At 40.2% G+C, this 18,209-nt stretch overlaps 1 protein-coding gene across 1 annotated transcript in view; it reads left to right on the plus strand.

The window, feature by feature from the left end:
* Positions 1-18,209, plus strand: part of DEPDC1B (DEP domain containing 1B) — an 89,800-nt gene that overhangs the window by 26,561 nt on the left and 45,030 nt on the right. Inside the window, exons 3-4 of the mRNA XM_001492737.6 lie at positions 12,258-12,393; positions 17,614-17,741. Of these exons, the coding sequence (XP_001492787.2) occupies positions 12,258-12,393; positions 17,614-17,741 (264 nt within the window). The remainder of the gene's footprint in view (positions 1-12,257; positions 12,394-17,613; positions 17,742-18,209) is intronic.

Consider the following 18,209-nt stretch of genomic DNA (forward strand, 5'->3'; position numbering starts at 1 on the left):
AGCATTATGATCAGAAAAGATGCTTGATATTATTTCAACTCTCTTGTATTTATTGATGTTTGCTTTGTTTCCCAAAATATGGTCAATCCTTGAGAATGTTCCATGTGCACTTGAGAAGAATGTGTAACCTGCTGTTTTTGGATGAAGTGTTCTATATATATCTATTAAGTCCATCTGGTCTAATTTTTCATTTAATTCTATTATTTCCTTGTTGATTTTCTGTCTGGATGTTCTGTCCATTGGTGTTAATGGTGTGTTGAGGTCCCCTACTATTATTGTATTGTTGTTGATGTCTTCTTTTAGTTCTATTAAGAGTTGCTTTACAAATTTTGGTGCTCCTGTGTTGGGTGCGTATATATTTATAAGTGTTATGTCTTCTTGGTGGAGAGTCCCTTTTATCATTATATACTGTCCCTCTTTGTCTTTTTTTATCTGTTTTGCTTTGAAATCTACCTTGTCTGATATTAGTATAGCGACACCTACTTTCTTTTGTTCATTATTAGCTTGGAGTATTGTTCTCCATCCCTTCACTCTGAGTCTGTGTTTGTCTTTGGGGCTGAGGTGTGTTTCCTGGAGGCAGCATATTGTTGGGTCTTGTTCTTTGATCCATCCTGCCACTCTGTGTCTTTTGATTGGGGAGTTCAATCCATTTACATTTAGAGTGATTATTGAGATGTGGGGGTCTACCACTACCATTTTGTGTCTTGTTTTCCGGTTTTCTTCAATTTCCTTTGTTTCTCATCCCATGGTTTAATCTGTTCTGATGAAGAGCTGCTACTCTCTGTTGTTGTCCTTCTACTTATCTCCTCTGCTCTTGGTTTTGTAGCCCCTTTCCTTTTTTGGATTTTTCAGGAATGAGGGTTTTCCTGAGGATTTCCTGAAGAGGAGGTTTTGTGGCAATGAACTCCCTTAATTTTTGTTTATCTGGGAAAGTTTTTATTTCTCCATCGTATTTGAAGGATATTTTCGCTGGGTAGAGAATTCTCGGCTGTAGATTTTTGTCCTTCAGATTTTTGAATATATCATTCCACTCTCTTCTAGCCTGTAAAGTTTCTGCTGAGAAATCTGCTGATGGCCTGATGGGGGTTCCTTTGTAGGTTAGTTTCTTTTGCCTGGCTGTCCTTAGTATTTTCTCCTTGTCGTTGACTTTTGCTAGCTTCATTACTATATGCCATGGGGTTGGTCTTCTTGCATTGATAAAGTTTGGAGATCTATTGGCTTCTGTCACCTGAAGATCCATCTCTCTCACCAGATTTGGGAAGTTCTTAGCCATTATTTCTTTGAATAGGCTTTCTGCCCCTTTCTCCTTCTCTTCTCCCTCTGGTATACCTATAATCCTTACGTTGCATGTCCTAATTGTGTCTGATAATTCTCGGAGAGTTTCTTCATTTCTTTTTAGTCTTACTTCTCTCTCCTCCTCTGCCTGCAGCATTTCTATATTGCCATCTTCCAAATTGCTAATTCTTTCCTCCATATTATCGGCCCTACTGTTCAGAGCATCTAGATTTTTCTTAATCTCCTCTATTGTGTTCTTCATTTCCAATATTTCTGTTTGGTTCTTCTTTATCGTATCAAACTCTTTTGTGACATAGCTCCTGAACTCGTTGAGTTGTCGGTCAGAATTCTCTCTTAACTCATTGAGTATTTTAATGATGGCTGTTTTGAAGTCATCATCATTTAGGTTATATATCTCATTTTCTTTGGGATTGTTTTCTGTGTATTTGTTATTTTCCTTCTGTTCTGGAGATTTAATGTATTTTTTCATATTGTTTGATGTTGTTGATTTGTGCCTCCGCATAGAGATAGAGTTTAGTTGCTCCTTTCACTTGTTTCTGCTGCTCCGGTGGGGGAGCAGCTGTTTATACTGCATCAACCAGGAACCCTATCCGCAGTTGCTAACTGGGCCTGGGCCCCTCCTCGTAGTCACAGTGGTCCTTTGGATTCCCTCCTCTGCCGTGGGGGCCGTCACAGGGGGGCTTCAGGCTGCTGGTGCCTTCTGTTGCAGCCCACCTAGACGTGCTCCCTCCTTGGGGTCTGCAACGGTGTTATGGGCTTTTCCAGCAGCCAGGGGTAGGATCACTTATATTTGTTGCTCCGTCACTGTCGGCACCCACAAAATCTCACTTGTCCACTATGGGTCTCAGGAGAGCTATTGGCATCTTCTAGTCTGTGGTTAGTTCACCTAGCTATGCTACTTTTGTCCCAGGGTCTTCCAGCCTTGTGGCTGCCGGATGGGTGCTTTCTACTAGTGCTGTGCAGAGGCTTTCCCTGAGGCTGCTGTGAGCCTGTAGGGTTTCCCCCTAGGCTACGGAGCTGAGTCGCTGGAACTCCACCCAGCCCCAGTCCTGTTCCCCAGGAACTCGGGGAGCCCTTTGCCCTGTCTTGGGGGATAGCTGGAGATCCTGATTTCAGTGGTAGCTGGTCAGCTGCTGCCCTGCCTGATATTCTCCTCTCTGGGACCCTCCCGGTGTTGTGGATGCTGGGCGTGGCCCCTCCGCTAATAGCAGACAGAGAGTTTTGTCTGCTGCCCAGGCAGAACTCTGGAGCTTCCCCTCCGGGCCACAGAGCCGGCCTCTGGAGCTTCACCCAGCCCCAGTCCTCTCCGAGATCTCCAAGATCTCCAGCAATCCCTAGCCCCACAGGGCGGGCAACGGCAGCTGGGGGTCACCTCGCCCTCTGGGATTCTCTCCAGGACTTTCCCGGAGTTGTGAATGCTGGGACTGGCCCCTCCACTAATGGCAGACAGAGAGTTTTTTCTGCTGCCCGGGTGGAACTCTGGAGCTTTCCCTCCGGGGCGCGGAGCCGGCCTCTGGAGCTTCACCCAGCTCCAGTCCGCTCCGAGATCTCCAGCAATCCCTAGCCCCACCATGCAGGCAGTGGCAGCCGGGGGACCTCCGTACCCTCAGCGATTCTCTCTGGGACCCTCCGGGTGCCGTGAACACTAGGTGGGATCTCCCCGCCAGTGGCGGGGAGAGACTCTCCCCGTGGGCTCAGGTGTGTAACTCTAGAGTTTTCCTCTGCGTTTAGGAGTAATTCCGGGGGGTTTAGGTAGGGTTCTGGTCACCTGTTTCCACCGTCGCTCCTCTGTTGTGTGCTCACTCCTGCCCTAGATGTGTGTTGATCTTCTGGGGGCGTCCGCTGGAAGAAAGCCGCTTGCGGGTACTAGGCTGTTTGGTCGGGGTCGGAGAGTTTTCACCTATTTCCACATCCTCCTGGAGGAAAGTCCGTCCGCCTTCCGATGTATAGTCGCGTGGGTCTCTCAGACGTCCTGAGATGCTGTCTGGATATCCTTTGTTAAGCGATAAGTGTCCAAATAATTGTGGACTTGAAGGGAGAGAGACAAAGAGGACTACTCACGGCGCCATCTTCAGAGGACTTCTTCTCTTTTGGGGATAGGACCTCCAACTGCAGAGCCCAGAGTTGTGGGGATGGGTCCCTGGGAGGGCTGGTAAGTAGGGCTGCTCCTGCTTCCATCCCTTGGTTTCTTCCTGGACCATGTATTCAGGTGTATATGGGACACACCACCATAAAGAGTCCCCTGACTTAATTCATATACTATTCCATTGTCCTGTACGTCCAGCTTGTCTCCAGTACAACACTGTCTCAATTGTTGTAGGTTTATAATCTTGAAATCAGGTAGTGTGAGTCCTCCAATTTTGTTCTTTTTCAAAATGGTTTTGGCTATTGTCTTTTGCCTTTCTATATAAATTTTAGAATCAACTTGTTTCTATAAACATTTCTGTTGATATTTTAATTGTGTGGAATCTATAAATCAGTTTGGGGAGATTTGACAAAGTAACAAATCCTGAACATGGTGTCTTTCTGTTTACTAGGGCCTTTAATCTCTCAGCAGTGTTTTGTAGCTTTAAGTATACAGACTCCACACAGGTTTTGTTAAATTTAGATCTAAGTTGTTCATGTGTTTTGGTGCTATTGTAAATGGTGGTAGGCTGTAAATCTTGCACATTTTTTTAAGAACTAGGTAGTGTATATACTTCTGTCACAAATGGAGTTTACTTTCTAAATAGTTATTGCTAATCTGAAGTAGGAGTATCTTTCAGATCAGATCACAACTCTCCCCTTCTTAAAAATATGCATTTCAGGGGCCGGCTCTGTGGCCTAGTGGTTAAGTTTGTGTGCTCCACTGCGGCGGCCCAGGGTTCAGATCCTGGCTGCGGACATGGCACCACTCGTCAGGGCATGTTGAGGCGGCGTCCCACATCCCACAGCTAGAAGGACCTGCAACTAAGATATAAACTATGTACTGGGGGGCTTTGGGAAATAAAGCAGGGAAAAAAAAAAAAAAGGTTGGCAACAGTTGTTAGCCCAGGTGCCAATCCTTAAAAAAAAAAAATTATGCATTTCATCCTTTACTCATAATGGAGTCCATTCATATGGAATAAGGAATGATTGTGCTTGGGGTTCAGAGGCTTGGTTTGGCAAGCAGCTATTTTTCCAGCTTCGTCTCTCATTCTCCTTCCCTCAGACACTTTATGTTCCTGATAACCTGTAAGCAGTATTGTGAAATGTAATCACTGGCAGTTTTTCAGCATTCGAGTGATACAGTACTGTATAACACTACTGGGCTCTAAAACTCTGTTGAGTGGGTACAGAGCACAATGGAGTCCTGCAGACTGCTCTGGGTTTGCCTCACCCACGGGCTCTGGGGAGCAGCGCTCTCAGGCACATCAGCTCCTACGGTAATCACCTCGGGCTGGCTGTTTTATACAAAGGCTTTAGGTTACCAGGGCAAAGAGGCAGGCTGGCAAAAGCTGTAAATACTGCAAATTTCTGCTGATGCGAAAGGAATAATTTTAGCATATATTCTGGGAGGGACTTTAAGTCATTGTTTCCTCTGTCATTTGTGAGTCAAATTTATTAAGATTTATAAACTATGTTTTCCTTGTGGTTTACATGTCCTAAAGTATTTTTATTAATTGATTAAGTAATAAATTCTAATTTGTTTCAAGTAGGTTCATTAAAGGATAGTAGTTCTGGGGTGGATTACTTTCTAATTGCTTTTTTTCCAACCAGTCTTTCTTTGGCAATTGGGGACCTGGGGGGTTTTGTTGGATGATTAGCTGTGGCCAGTTCCTTTGCTGGCCTCAGTTTCTTCAGTGTACAAATGTGGCATTTGTACTAGATCATGTCTAAGGGACTTTATAATTCTGGAATCCACGATCATAATGTTAGGGTTACATTCATAATTTTTAAAGAAAGACAAATGTAGCCCACTAGAGGGAGCTCTGCTCTTTTTTAATCTCAATTTTCTTGAAAAATATCTTTCATGTAAGAGTGTATAAACTGTATCTGAACAATTTGTATAAGAATAATAAAGTGAACACCTGTTTACCCACGATTTACATCTTCTTCTGAGAGGTCACACTATCCTGACTTCAATGTTATCATTCCCTTGCTTTTCTTTTTTGTTTTAACACTTATGCTTCTATCCTTAAACAATGTATTGGTTTGTTTCTGAAATATTTTTCTCTGTTTTGAAGTTTATATAAAAGATGTCAAAGAGTACATTTTCTTCTCTGACTTGTTCTTTTGTTTCTCATGATTTTTGAGATTTATCCATGTTGATGTGTTTAATTACCTAGTTCATGGAATTTTCTCAACCATGTTATATCCTATTATATCAATACACCATAATCTGTTTCTCTGTTCTCCTGTCAGTGGGGACTCCAGTTTTTTGCTATTATAAACAATGATGCCATGAACAATATGGCAGTGTCTCTTTTTGCACATGTGAAAGAGTCTCTTTAGAATCTCAGAATTATCTAGGAGTGGAATTAATTTAGAGGATATGTGCATGTTCAACTTTACTAGGTAATGCCAAGCTGTTTTCCATGGTGGATATGCTAATTTTTATTCCAGTAGCAGAAAATATTTGATGTTGACTGACTTAAATTTTTGCTGATCTGGTAAATGTGAAATGCTGTCTCATTGTGACATTATTTTGGATTTCCTTGATTACTGATGAGATTAAGTATCTTTTTATATGTTTATTCATCATTCCTGATTCCCTCTCTGCAAATGCCTAGTTCATGTCTTTGCCCTTTTTTTTTTTTTGTGAGGAAGATTGTCCCTGAGCTCACATCTGTTGCCAGTCTTCCTCTTTTTGCTTGAGGAAGATTGCCGCTGAGCTAACATCTGTGCCAGTCTTTCTCTATTTTGCTTGTGGGATGCTGCCACAGCATGGCTTGATAAGTGGTGTGTAGGTCTGTGCCCAGGATCCAAACCCATGAACCCCAGGCCACCGAAGCAGAGCTTGCAAACTCAACCACTATGCCGCTGGGCTGGTTTGGCCTTTTTCTATAGGGTTTTTTTTTCTTATAAATTCATAGGAGTTTAAAAATATATATATTATGGATGTTAATCATTTGTCAATTATATGGATTACAAGGATCTCCTGCCTTTTCACTTTTTTTTATGGTGTCTTGATGAACAGAAAAGTTTTAGATTTTAGTGTAAGTGAACGGTTTAATCTTTTCCTATATGCTGTGTGGTTTTTGTATCTTGTTTAAAAGAGTTCCTTCATTACCCAAGGTCAGAGAGATGTTTTCTTATATTGTGTCCTAAGTTTTATGGTTTTTCTCATGATTTTTATTCATGGTGTGATTTGGGGATTGTTCTGGTTTTCTGTTGCTGAGAGACAGTCTACCCCAAACTTTAGTGGCGTAAAGCAGCTATTTCATTTTGCTCATGGTTTTTGTGTCAGGGATTTAGAAAGAGCTTGTCTGGCAGTTTGCTCCTACCCAGAAGTTGGGCTAGGAAATTCACTTCCAAGATGGCTTCTTTATCTGCTCAGGAACGTGCTGCTTCTGTGCCTCTTGGCCCCTTTCTCTTTCTACATGCTGTCATCCTCTAGGACATCTCCACATGGATTGTGCTTCTTGTGGCATGATGGTCTTAGAGTGGTCACTATCCTTACATGGTGACTGGCTTTCAGGAGATTGTGTGCTGAGAGTGAGCATCCTAAGAGCGAGTATTTCCAATAGGCAAGAAGAGGAAACTGCCAGGCAGCTAAAACCTATACCTGGAATTGGCAAAGTGTCACTTCTGCCATATTCTATTTGTCAAAGCAATCACAGGGCCCACTCACATTCAAAAAGGTAGAGAAATAATCTCCTCCTTTTGATGGGGCGTGTCAGAGTCGCACTGTGAAGAGTATACAGAATGGGAGATATTGTTGTGACCATCTTTGGAAAATACAGTTTGGCCACAACAACATTCATTTTCATACTACATTCATCCCCTGCATCAAGACTCCCAAAATTTATCCCATTATGGCATCTCATCTAGCAATTGCTGGCCCATAGCACTTCTAAAATGTAATTGAACATATTTTGGCCATTCCTTGATTTGGTACAGTTCTGCTTCCTGGGAGTGATTCTGTGTGGTTCCTTGCTTTGCCCCTTGGACTTTTGGCTTTGCATTCTGAGTCATTCTTCCTTTTCCATAAGAAATGGTCCATGTTTGCAGTGGGATAGCTTTCTCAGATACTTCCCGCTTATAGAAGCTTGAGATTCTTGACTCTTCATTTTGAACTATTTCCTCCAAGTGGATGGTGATTCTCCTAGTACTGTTGTCTTAAAGATGCTATGACTTTTCTGTGAATCTTACTGTGGTTTACTCAATTAGACAAAAGTCACACTCACAGATCTCTTTGAGACAGGCTCTTCTCTTTGTTGGGCTGCTTATAAGTCTGCTATGGTATAACACCCTTAAGATTCTTAAGAGTGTAAACTATTAGTTCATCAAAGGTGGTCTATAAGGTACTGCCTTAAATCTTTCTGAGATTATAGTCTTATAACCATAAACTTGTGACTACTCCGAGACCATATTTTACTGGAAACCTCTTGAATTTGGTATTTGCTATATAAGGCCATTTTTACTTTGGGAACCTTTTACTGGAAATGATTGGAAATGAGAAATAGTTTTGTTTTTGAATTATCAAGTCATAGCTCCTTTATATTTTTCCTAAATTCTGCTTAAAAACTGAATAATTCCTTCTTTAGTTTATCCCTTTCTATCCATACCTTGTAATCAAGGCTAAGAAACCAGTTGGCACTTTCAACATTCATCATCCTGGAAAATTCCTTAGCCAGACCCAGCTTTTTTTTTTTTTTTTTTTTAAAGATTTTATTTTTTTCCTTTTTCTCCCCAAAGCCCCCAGGTACATAGTTGTATATTCTTTGTTGTGAGTCCTTCTAGTTGTGGTATGTGGGACGCTGCCTCAGCATGGTTTGATGAGCAGTGCCATGTCCGTGCCCAGGATCCGAACCAATGAAACACTGGGCCACCTGCAGTGGAGCGCGAGAACTTAACCACTCGGCCATGGGGCCAGCCCCCAGACCCACCTTTTGTATTTTTCATGTTACTGCAGGCGATGGTTTTAATTGAACTTTATGCCACTACGTAACATGGATCTTTTCTCTAACTTCCAGTAACAACTCACTGTTCTTCCAGCCTCCACTAACAAGTCTGCCTGAGGCCCTTTAGGCCTCCGCTCACTGCCTGGTCCTGATGCAAATGCCACAAACTTCTCTTCAGGTTATCTGTTGTTGTGTAACAAAACAATGCCCAAACTTAGTGGCTTAAAACTATCATTGGAATTTTTACCTAATTTTGTGGATCAGAAATTTGGAAGAACTTAACCGGACATCAGCTGGGGCTGCTGAGGCTGGAGGATCCACCTCCAAGATGACTTCTTCAATCACAAATCTGGAGCTTCGGTGCTCCTTGACCTCCGCTTCTTTTCCTGCAGTGTCTCATCTTCTAGGGCCTCTTCCTTTCACTTCGATGTCTCACAGCATGCTGGTCTCAGGGTAGTCTCACTTCTTACATGATGGCTGGTTTCCAAGAGGGAGCATTGCAGGAATGAGTGATACAAGAGTGAGAGTTCCAAGAGGCAGGAAGAGAGTTCTAGGCCAGTAAAGGGCTGGTGCCCTTTCTGCCATCTTCTATTTATTAAAGCAATTAGAGAGGGCTCACCCAGAACTCAAAAGAGTAGAGAAAAACACTCTCTGTCTAGACAAGATGGTGGCAAGCTCACATTGCAGAAGAGCATGTAGGTGGGAGACACTGTTTTTTAACGTCTTTGGACGTGCAGTCTGACACAGAGATGCAATTTCATTTTTCCCCAAATGGATGACCAGTTGTACCAGAACTCTTTTTTAAAGATTTTATTTTTCCTTTTTCTCCCCAAAGCGCCCTTGGTACATAGTTGTATATTTTTAGTTGTGGGTCCTTCCAGTTGTGACATGTGGGATGCTGCCTCAGCATGGCCTGATGAGTGGTGCCATGTCCACACCCAGGACCCGAACTGGTGAAACCCCGGGCCACTGAAGCGGAGCACGCAAACCCAACATGGGGCTAGCCCTGTGTACCAGAACTCTTTATTGAACAGTCCACACTTTCTTATTGATCTGTAATGTCTATTTTGTTATAAATCAGATTTCTAAATATGTGTGTGCATTTGTTTTGAATTGTCTGTCTAGGCCCATGTTTTTCAAGTGGGGACCATTTTGTAGGGGACAATGTCTGGAGACATTTTTGCATGTCAACACTTGGGAAGGGGTTCTACTAGCATCTGGTGGAAAGAGACCAGGGATGCTGCTAACTATCCTACACTGTACGGACAGCCCCCCCACAGCTGAATTATCCGGCTCAAAGGTCAATAATGCTGGGGTGGAGAAATCGTGGTCTATGCCGTCAGTAGTGCCCACCTATGCTGTCGTAATTAGCCTTGATGACTGGTAGAGGAGGTCACCTTACTTTGTTTTTCCTCTTTAGGAATGCCTTATTTTTGACCTCTTGCATTTCCATATAAATTTTAGAGTCACTTTATCATGTTTCATGAAGAACTCTTTATATTTTGAGTGGAGTTTCATTGTAACTATATATCTTTATGAGGAAAATTGACATTTTATGATATCGAATCTTCTTGTTCACCAACATAATATATTTCTCTACCAATTTAGTTCTTTAATGTCTTTCAATAAAATTTTATAGTTTTCTTATTAAAGGGCTTGCAAATCTTTTGTGCAAGATTTGCTCTGTTGGCCACTTAGTTGTTTTCCTCTAGTAAGTTGTTTTCCTCTTTTGGGCCTTGATTTCACTAATCGAAAAATGTGACGTTTGGCCTAGATCACCTCTAACAGGCTTTCAAGCTGGAGTAACATGGTTACAGTGATAGAATTAAACTGAAAACTTTCAATGCACAAAATAGAGGGAGTCCACTAGAGGGAGCTCTTCTCCATTTCATCTCAGGCCTGGTTGCCAGACTGCTGTGAAGATCCCGCAGATGTTACGGCAAAGACTGCCTCTTCTCAGGGTGGAGGAAAAAAATGACTCTCTGGTGTCTCTTCAATCACAGTTCTCCACATAAGAAATTCTACTTCGGTCTGTGGAAGATATTACTTGTTTCTGGGTGTGGGAATACAAGAAAGAAATACATTTTGAACCTAGGAGGAGATTTATAGATCATCCAATTTAATTCCTTCATCTGACCAGTGGATAAACTATGATTTAGAGACACTGTTACTTTCCAGAGGACACAGACAGTTTGTGAGAGATCCAAGGCTGGAACTTAGGTTCACACATTTTCACGCTGTAATTGAGGGAATGGGGAGGGGAGTAAGCAGTTGATATTAGCGGTGGAGTGGGGATAGGGGTTGCGTTTATTTTTTAAAGGACCGAGAGGTGAGTGGTCTGTGAATTTCCTGGAAGTATATGCAATGTTGTATGTGTATGTGAATGTGAGAGTGCATGTGTGTGTGTGTGTGTTGATACATGCTATACTTTGACTGGAAACAGGACTTTTGTTGTGATTGTTGGCTTCTAAGAAATAGGATTGGACTTCTGTAAGCCAGCCTTTACCTACAAACTAGGATAACTGTCACTTCCTTTAGAGATTCATTTAATTTATATTTTGGAATCATTTGGAAATACCTGGCTTGGTAACTTTATTACCAAAAATTTAAGCTGTCTTTCAGTTTATTTATCTTTAACTTGATTTAATGATTTCTAGACCTCATTTTTTCCTTACTGACTCAAAACTGACTTTTCAGATAAAGTGCAGTTATTGGATGTTCTTTTCAGAGATGAGACTCAACTTCTCTCGATTAGTCATCCTTTTCCAAGTCTATTGTGACTGATTTTGAAACATTTCTCCATAGTGCTCTTATTTGTGATTCTCCTGATTCATCTTGGTGCAAACTTTCCTTATACACTGTAGACATTTTAAAATTCTTTATTTCTGCATTTGCATTATGAATAAGATTTATAGTTTATTTGGATTATTTTTTCTGTGGATGTCATGGATAAGATTTTATGCCTTTATTTTGGCTTAAATAAATAAAAGGTCAAAACAAAAAGTCAACTACCTACTGACTTCTATGTCAACATTAGGAACTAGAGTTCTTGCATTGCTTTTTTAATGCAATGCGATGTATTCTTTTCTAGCAAGCTAACAGGAAAGGATCCTCTGAGAAAAATATGTAAGTAATTACCTTTCTGTTGTTCTTTACCAGGTATGGTCTATACCAGTTTAAAGAGGGTTAGCTTATATTTAGGCTTCTATGTGTTAGTCCAAGGAGCGATGCTGTTGGTACCTAGGAGGGATGGGAGCAGAGGAGGAGTGTCAAAAGGCAGACTAAGGACATTGGACAGCTTTCTACCCTCTCTAAGAAGCTTCAATTTCAATGTGAAGTGCTGGATATTCTAGGGAGGGAGAATTAATCTTTATTAGAAATAGTTATAAAAATGAGCATTAGGCCACATGATTTTTGGGTTCATATACTCTTCCTTAGCAAGTATTACTGAGGATTTATCTTTCAATAATTTCTGTTTGCATACGTACTTACCATCTGTAAATTTTGGCTGGAGTTACGAGGCAGTAATGATTTTGAGCTGGGTGAAAGAATGGCTTACCCTAGCATCCCGGTAAGAACATCTTTAATCATGCCAATCGGATGATAAGAGAGCAACTTTATTTATTTAAAAATGTGTCACGTCTGATTCTTGTTTTTCTTCATAAATGTTATTTGATGGGCATAAGGAATGAATATTTTTAAAAGATCATATATTGTTGTGTACAGTCATGTGTAATGATTTAAGTGTGAACTCATTTATTATCTGAAGTTTGGAATTATTATATCCAGTCTCAAGGGTACAGAAGTGGGGACTATTGTTAAAATATCTGTGCCTCCCACTGACTGCAGTAAGAGATTTTTCTTCTTGTTTTCTAGATTTCCTCCTTCCTCACCCCTGAAACCATATCCAAAGAAGCCCCCATACCAAAAGGATGTTATTAAATTTCCAGAATGGAATGACCCCCCAGCAGGCACTTCACAAGAGAACATCCCAGTGAGGCCAGTTGTGATGGTAAGTGCCGTTGTTGAAAGATGAGGAGCTGGCAGCAGGGAGAAAGAACAAGCAGTCTGTGAACCGCCAGGCTTAGTCTGGTTCTTTCTGTCGGTTGCTTGTGAGCAGTGGTCTGAAAGTACTTTAAAACAATATCTTACCTGTCAAGGGCTGAGAGACCAGTAACAAAGAAAGATTGACTTTTGCGTATTTTCTCTCTTGCTTCTTGGCATTTTGACTGAATATATGGTAGCTGTTTTCATGTGTTCAGACTGAGCGGGTTTCTGTTAAAACTCTGTTATAATCTCCTTTTCCTTTCTGTTCTATAATTTACTCTCTTCCCTCTTTGTCTCCTCCTCCTGTGCTTTGTTATAATTTTTACCAGTTGAGAGTGAGAAGGTTGGGCATGGAGTCTTGTGGTTTGACCCCTGACACAGTGTATGAACAAAGGGAGATTCTGATAGTCTTGGAAAACCTAGGCTCTTTGTAGAATGGACTGCCTTTTCCTGGTTATACCCTTTCCTTAAAGTATCCCCAGTTGAAGACTACCAAGATTGAGATAATGCTAACAAGCAAAATATAGAGGAAAACTTTATTATATGACAGTTTTTAAGAATTGTGCTAACACCAAAGTTTTGAGTTAATGTAGTCTTATAGGACTAGACGTGCAATTTGTACTTTTGTTTGCAAAGATATGACGTAAATATTTTCGGCAATGTAATTAAAAGAAAAAACAATTTTTTTTTCTAAAGAGGTTGTCTCATATCTCAGTTTGGAGAGAGTAGTTAAGCAACTTAAGCTTTATTATAGATAATTCAGGAAAAAGACGTGAGGACTCTGTCAGGGCTTGCAGATTTGCCAGGGACAGTGATGGATTTGGTTTTAAATATGTTTGATGATAAAGGTGGGTTGTGTGAACTGGAAATGTCTAACAGGCAGGTGGAGGTAATGGCACTGGAATTTAGAGGAAAGATCATATTTGGAAGTCACTAATTTATTCATTCAACAAAGATTTATTGAGTGTCTGCTGTGTACCATGCATTGTGCCAGGCTCTACAGATAAAGTAATGTGTGACACAGGTTTGGCTCTTAAAGGGCTCATAGTCTAGTGAAGCACACAATACAAAAATAGACTATTAGAAAACAAAGTGGAATTATTCTGAAAGAGTGAGCACAAAGGGTGTTTGAGGACTATTTAATTCATTCCAAATGAGGAGTACATAGTTAACTCTAGTTGATAGTTCTTGTCCTAGAGAAAATTAAAATATAAGTCCATGAGATCAGGTGCATTTTTTTGAACATTCATATTTAAACACCTAGTATGACTCCATCAGTAGAGTAGTTATTCAACAGGCATTTTTTACATCCAGTAAATTTTTTCATCCATTTGGTCATCTGGTGTTCTTTGTACAAAAAAAAGAGATAAAATCCCATATTAAATTAATGTGTATTTATGTCATCAATATAATAACTTCTCTTTTCTATTCTAAGTTGTAATATTCCTGCTGTCACCTCTAGGAAGACCAGCTGCTCATTAGCACACTTGAATGCACTGGTGACAATGACTTCTATCTTCTCTTTTCAGTTTCAAATTTTTCAGGAGCCCTGAAGTGGTATACCAGTGTCCCAGTTCATTAACCATTTCCCCCCAGAGCATATCATTTTCCTGTTCATCTGTATCTGTATTTCTTTTGATACCTTTTGTCTTGCCTTTTCTCATCTTTCCCCCTTAAATGAAGTGGTACAGCTTTGAGCACCTTGCTTCTTATAATTCCACTTCTTTTGAGGATTGTCTAAAGGAAGGATGGCAGAGCAGGATCTGTTTCCCCAGTGGGGCCTTGATGCAGATTTTAGAGTGATGACGTTAATAGTCAATAAAGAAACAGTTCATCTTTCTTAAAGAACTTGAGCTCATCATTCATTTCTTCTTTCTTACTTTCCCCCTTTCTGTCTCTGTCTCCACTTTGTTGGTTTTTGTTTTTGTTTTGTCCCATCTTCTCTCTTGCCTAGCAATAATATAATATAATATAGTATAATATAATATAATATAATATGAAATGATGAAATGAAGAAGTGAAATGAAATGGAATAAAAGTTTGTTGTGTTTGTTGAGGGGCACTATGATGTGGGAAGTAAGAGGGTGGGCTCTGGAGCCAGCCTGCTGGGTTTGATCTTGGCTTCTCCATTTGGTTGCTATTTGAGCTTGTTTCTCTGCTTCATTCACTGTGTTTGTGTCTCAGTTTTCCTTCCAGTGGACCTGGCATGATGATACCCCTCTGGGGTAGGGTTGTTGTGAGAATCAAGTGAGTTCATATCTATAAAGTGTTTAGAATGGTGCCTAGTGCACAGGTACTCAGTAACTGTTAGCTGCTATTGCTGTTATTAATGTATTTCATAGAATTGTTTACAAGCAGAGACAAAACAAATAAAATTACCCGTAATATCATCCAGAGAGAATTAATGTTAACATTTTTGTTACGTATCCTTTTTTCCCTGCGTGTTTTTAACACCAAAATGAGTTCATGCTAAGCTGTTTTGTAGCCTTTATTCTTTGCTTAGAACAGTGTGCTATGCCCATTTTTTCGTGTTATTAAACATTCAACATCATTTTTAATATCTTCATCATGTCTAATGCAAATTTTATTTATCCAGTCCTTTACTGTTAGATATGTTCAGTGTTTCCAGTTTTTTAGTATACGAAAAATGTAATGAGCAGTACGTATCTTTACAGATAAATAGTTGAATATACTCATGAGTATTTAAGATAACTTTTGGAAGTGGATTTGCTAGGCAAATTGAACAGCTTATATGCCGGCCTTCAAAAATGAACAACTGATTTATATATTTAAAAAAATTTACAAATCCATGTGGCCTTTGAATTTCTTTTGTAATTCAGTAGTAACGCCCCCCTGCTCATGTCCCCCACTCCTCCAGGGAAGGCTGCCTACCTTAGGATTGCTCCTGACCAGCTATGAAGCACTGTGGCTTGTGAAGGTGGCTTTTTTCTCTCCAGAAAGGAATTTCTGCTTCTTCCACCTCACTCAGGACTGTCCCTTGTTCTGGGGGTTCTTTCTATCCAATTTTCAGTTCTCTCTCAGGGGTAATTGTTCCAAGAGTGGTTGTAAATTTGTTGTGACTGTGAGAGGAGGTGAGTTCAGAGTTCGCCTATGCTGCCATCTTGATACCAACACTTAGTGTCTTGTCTTTATCATTGACTTTTGCCAGATTTACTAATATATGCCTTGGAGGTCTTTTTACATTGATGTACTTAGGAGTTCTAATAGCTTCTTTTACGTGTAGTTCCAGCTCCTTCCCCAGGTTTGGGAAGTTCTCACCTATTATTTCTTTGAACAAGCTCTCTGCTCCTTTTCCCCTCTCTTCTCCCTCTGGAATACCTATAATCCTTATGTTGCATTTCCTAATTGAGTTGGTATTTCTCAGAGAATTTCTTCTTTTTAGTTTTAGTTCTCTCTTCTCCATCTGAATCATTTCTATATTTCTGTCCTCTAAATTGCTAATTCTGTCTTCCATAATATCAGCTCTATTCAGAGACTCCAGATTTTTCTTTATCTCATGCATTGTGTTTTTCATCTCCAACATTTCTGATTGGTTTTTCTTTATAGTTTCAATCTCTTTTGTGAAGAATTCCCTCTGTTCGTTAATTTTATTCCTCATTTCATTGAACTGTCTGAATTTTCCTGTAACTCATTGAGTCTTTTTGTGATAGTTATTTTGAATTCTCTCTTATTTAGATTGTAAATTTCTGTACCTTCAGGATTGATTTCTGGGTGCTTGTCATTTTGCTTCTGATCTGGAGTATTAATATACCTGTTCATACTATTTGATGAGGTGGATTTGTGCCTTCACATGGTGGAAGTATTTGGTTGCAGATTTCACCTACTGCCACTTAATGGAGGGCATGAACTGTGTATTCTGAGCTTGCTGCCATCCCTGGCAGCTGTGCCTGACCATGGTAGCTATGCTGACAGAGGCTGTCTCCTTTTGTCCCTTCGCTGCTGCTTTACACGCTGTATGAGCCAGTGGTCTTGGGGGGTCACTTGCTCTGGCCAACCATGGAGCCAGTGTGCCAGGTGGGGGGAGGGGTGCTTTCTTTTGTGTGCAATCCTGGGGTACTCCCACTTTGCCCTCACCATCTGGCCTCCTGGGCTGTCTGGCTCTGTGAGTATGCCCCTGTGATTGCTTAGCCTCCTCAGCCTGGGGCTTTCCCGTGGGCTGTGAGGGAACTTGGAGTGTGAAGGTGTTACTGCGGACCATGGCTGAGGACTGCTCCCTTCCCCTCTCCTCTGAAGGCTGCAGTTGGGGAGGGAGAGGATATCCCCTTACCTCCTTCCATTGCCTCCTGGAGGATCCAGCACCTTCACCTTCAGACGTATGGCTGTGTGGATCTCTCAGATGTCTCTTGTGTTGTATGAATGTCCTCTGTTGGTTTATGAATGTCCTTTTTGTTGTATCTTAGGGGGTAGAGTCTAAGGGAAGAGCTCATCCCGCCATGATGCTCACATCACTCTGTAAATGATTTCTTATAGTTTTGCCTGTAAAAGTTCAAAGTTCTGCTCTGTGATTACCAAAAGGAAGTTTTAAGACTTTCATCTAGTAGCCTAAATTTGAGAAAGGAGATACTAAGAATGTTGAAGTGGTAAAGCTGTGTGACTTTGAGCAAATTATTTAACCTCCCTGAGCTTTAATTTTTCTCCTTACTCTCTCCAGTTGTCTTTGTAGAGCTCTTGTTTTCCCCGCCTTCTGCAGATGCCTAGGATTCGTGGGCTGCTACCCAACATTGTACTTATTTGATCTTTGCTTATAAAAAATAGAGAATTCTTGAAAGTAATAGACTTCAATTTCATTTTAAACAGTCACTCAATTTGGATAGTGTGTGAATTTGGATAGGTATTCCTTGACTTAATTTTGAATTAGTAGAATTTTATTTCACTGCAAGTTCACTGATTAGTTAGAACTCCCACAGGAAAAAATAGCTGCGTAATGTCATGCTTATTGCCATAGCTCTTTTGTAATTCATGAACATCTGTTTATAATATGACCTGATCTTTAAGAATCATACTTTACTTCTCTGCAGCCCATGCAAAGAAAGTTACTTTATATTTTTAGTTATCCATTTAAATCAAATTACAAATCACAAAATCAAAGGAGTTTCTCATAAAATCATACCACTGTCTATTGAAATATTTATTCTCTCTCTCTCTCTCCCCTCCACCTAATTAGAATTCTGAGATGTGGTACAAGCGTCACAGTATTGCTATTGGCGAGGTGCCGGCTTGCCGTCTTGTCTATCGCAGACAGCTGACAGAGGCCAATGTAGAAGAGATATGGAAGTCCATGACATTATCATAGTATGTGCATTTGATAAACTTTTCATTTTTTTTTCTGTTTTGCTTTTTCACTGCTCTGCATATTTAATTTTCTGAAATGACATATAAAAATCTATACTTTGCATTATTTGCAGCTACCCTGCTTAGCAAACATAATTTAGCTGAATTCTGGGAATTTTCTATTGTCATTTATATAATAGTTAAGTGTAGAAGTTTAAAAGCTCTTAAACTTTCTAGTAACACTGAAGTCTTAAGCTTAATGAAATGCATAATGGAAAATTTAGACTCCTAGATATTTGATGTACTATAGATAATTAAATTTAATGATGTTATAGCAAGTTTTGTTTTTTTTCTCATAGAGATGTACTAGTAGCAGTTTCTCATCATTGGATAAGTGAGTTTTTGTTGTAATAATATCTTTACTTGTAAAATAATTTTCTTGGCATTCAAAGTGTTATCTTATTAAATTGGTGAAGCAATATGTTAATG

The sequence above is a fragment of the Equus caballus genome, chromosome 21 (assembly GCF_041296265.1).
Source record: "Equus caballus isolate H_3958 breed thoroughbred chromosome 21, TB-T2T, whole genome shotgun sequence".
NCBI classification, from domain to species: Eukaryota; Metazoa; Chordata; class Mammalia; order Perissodactyla; family Equidae; genus Equus; species Equus caballus.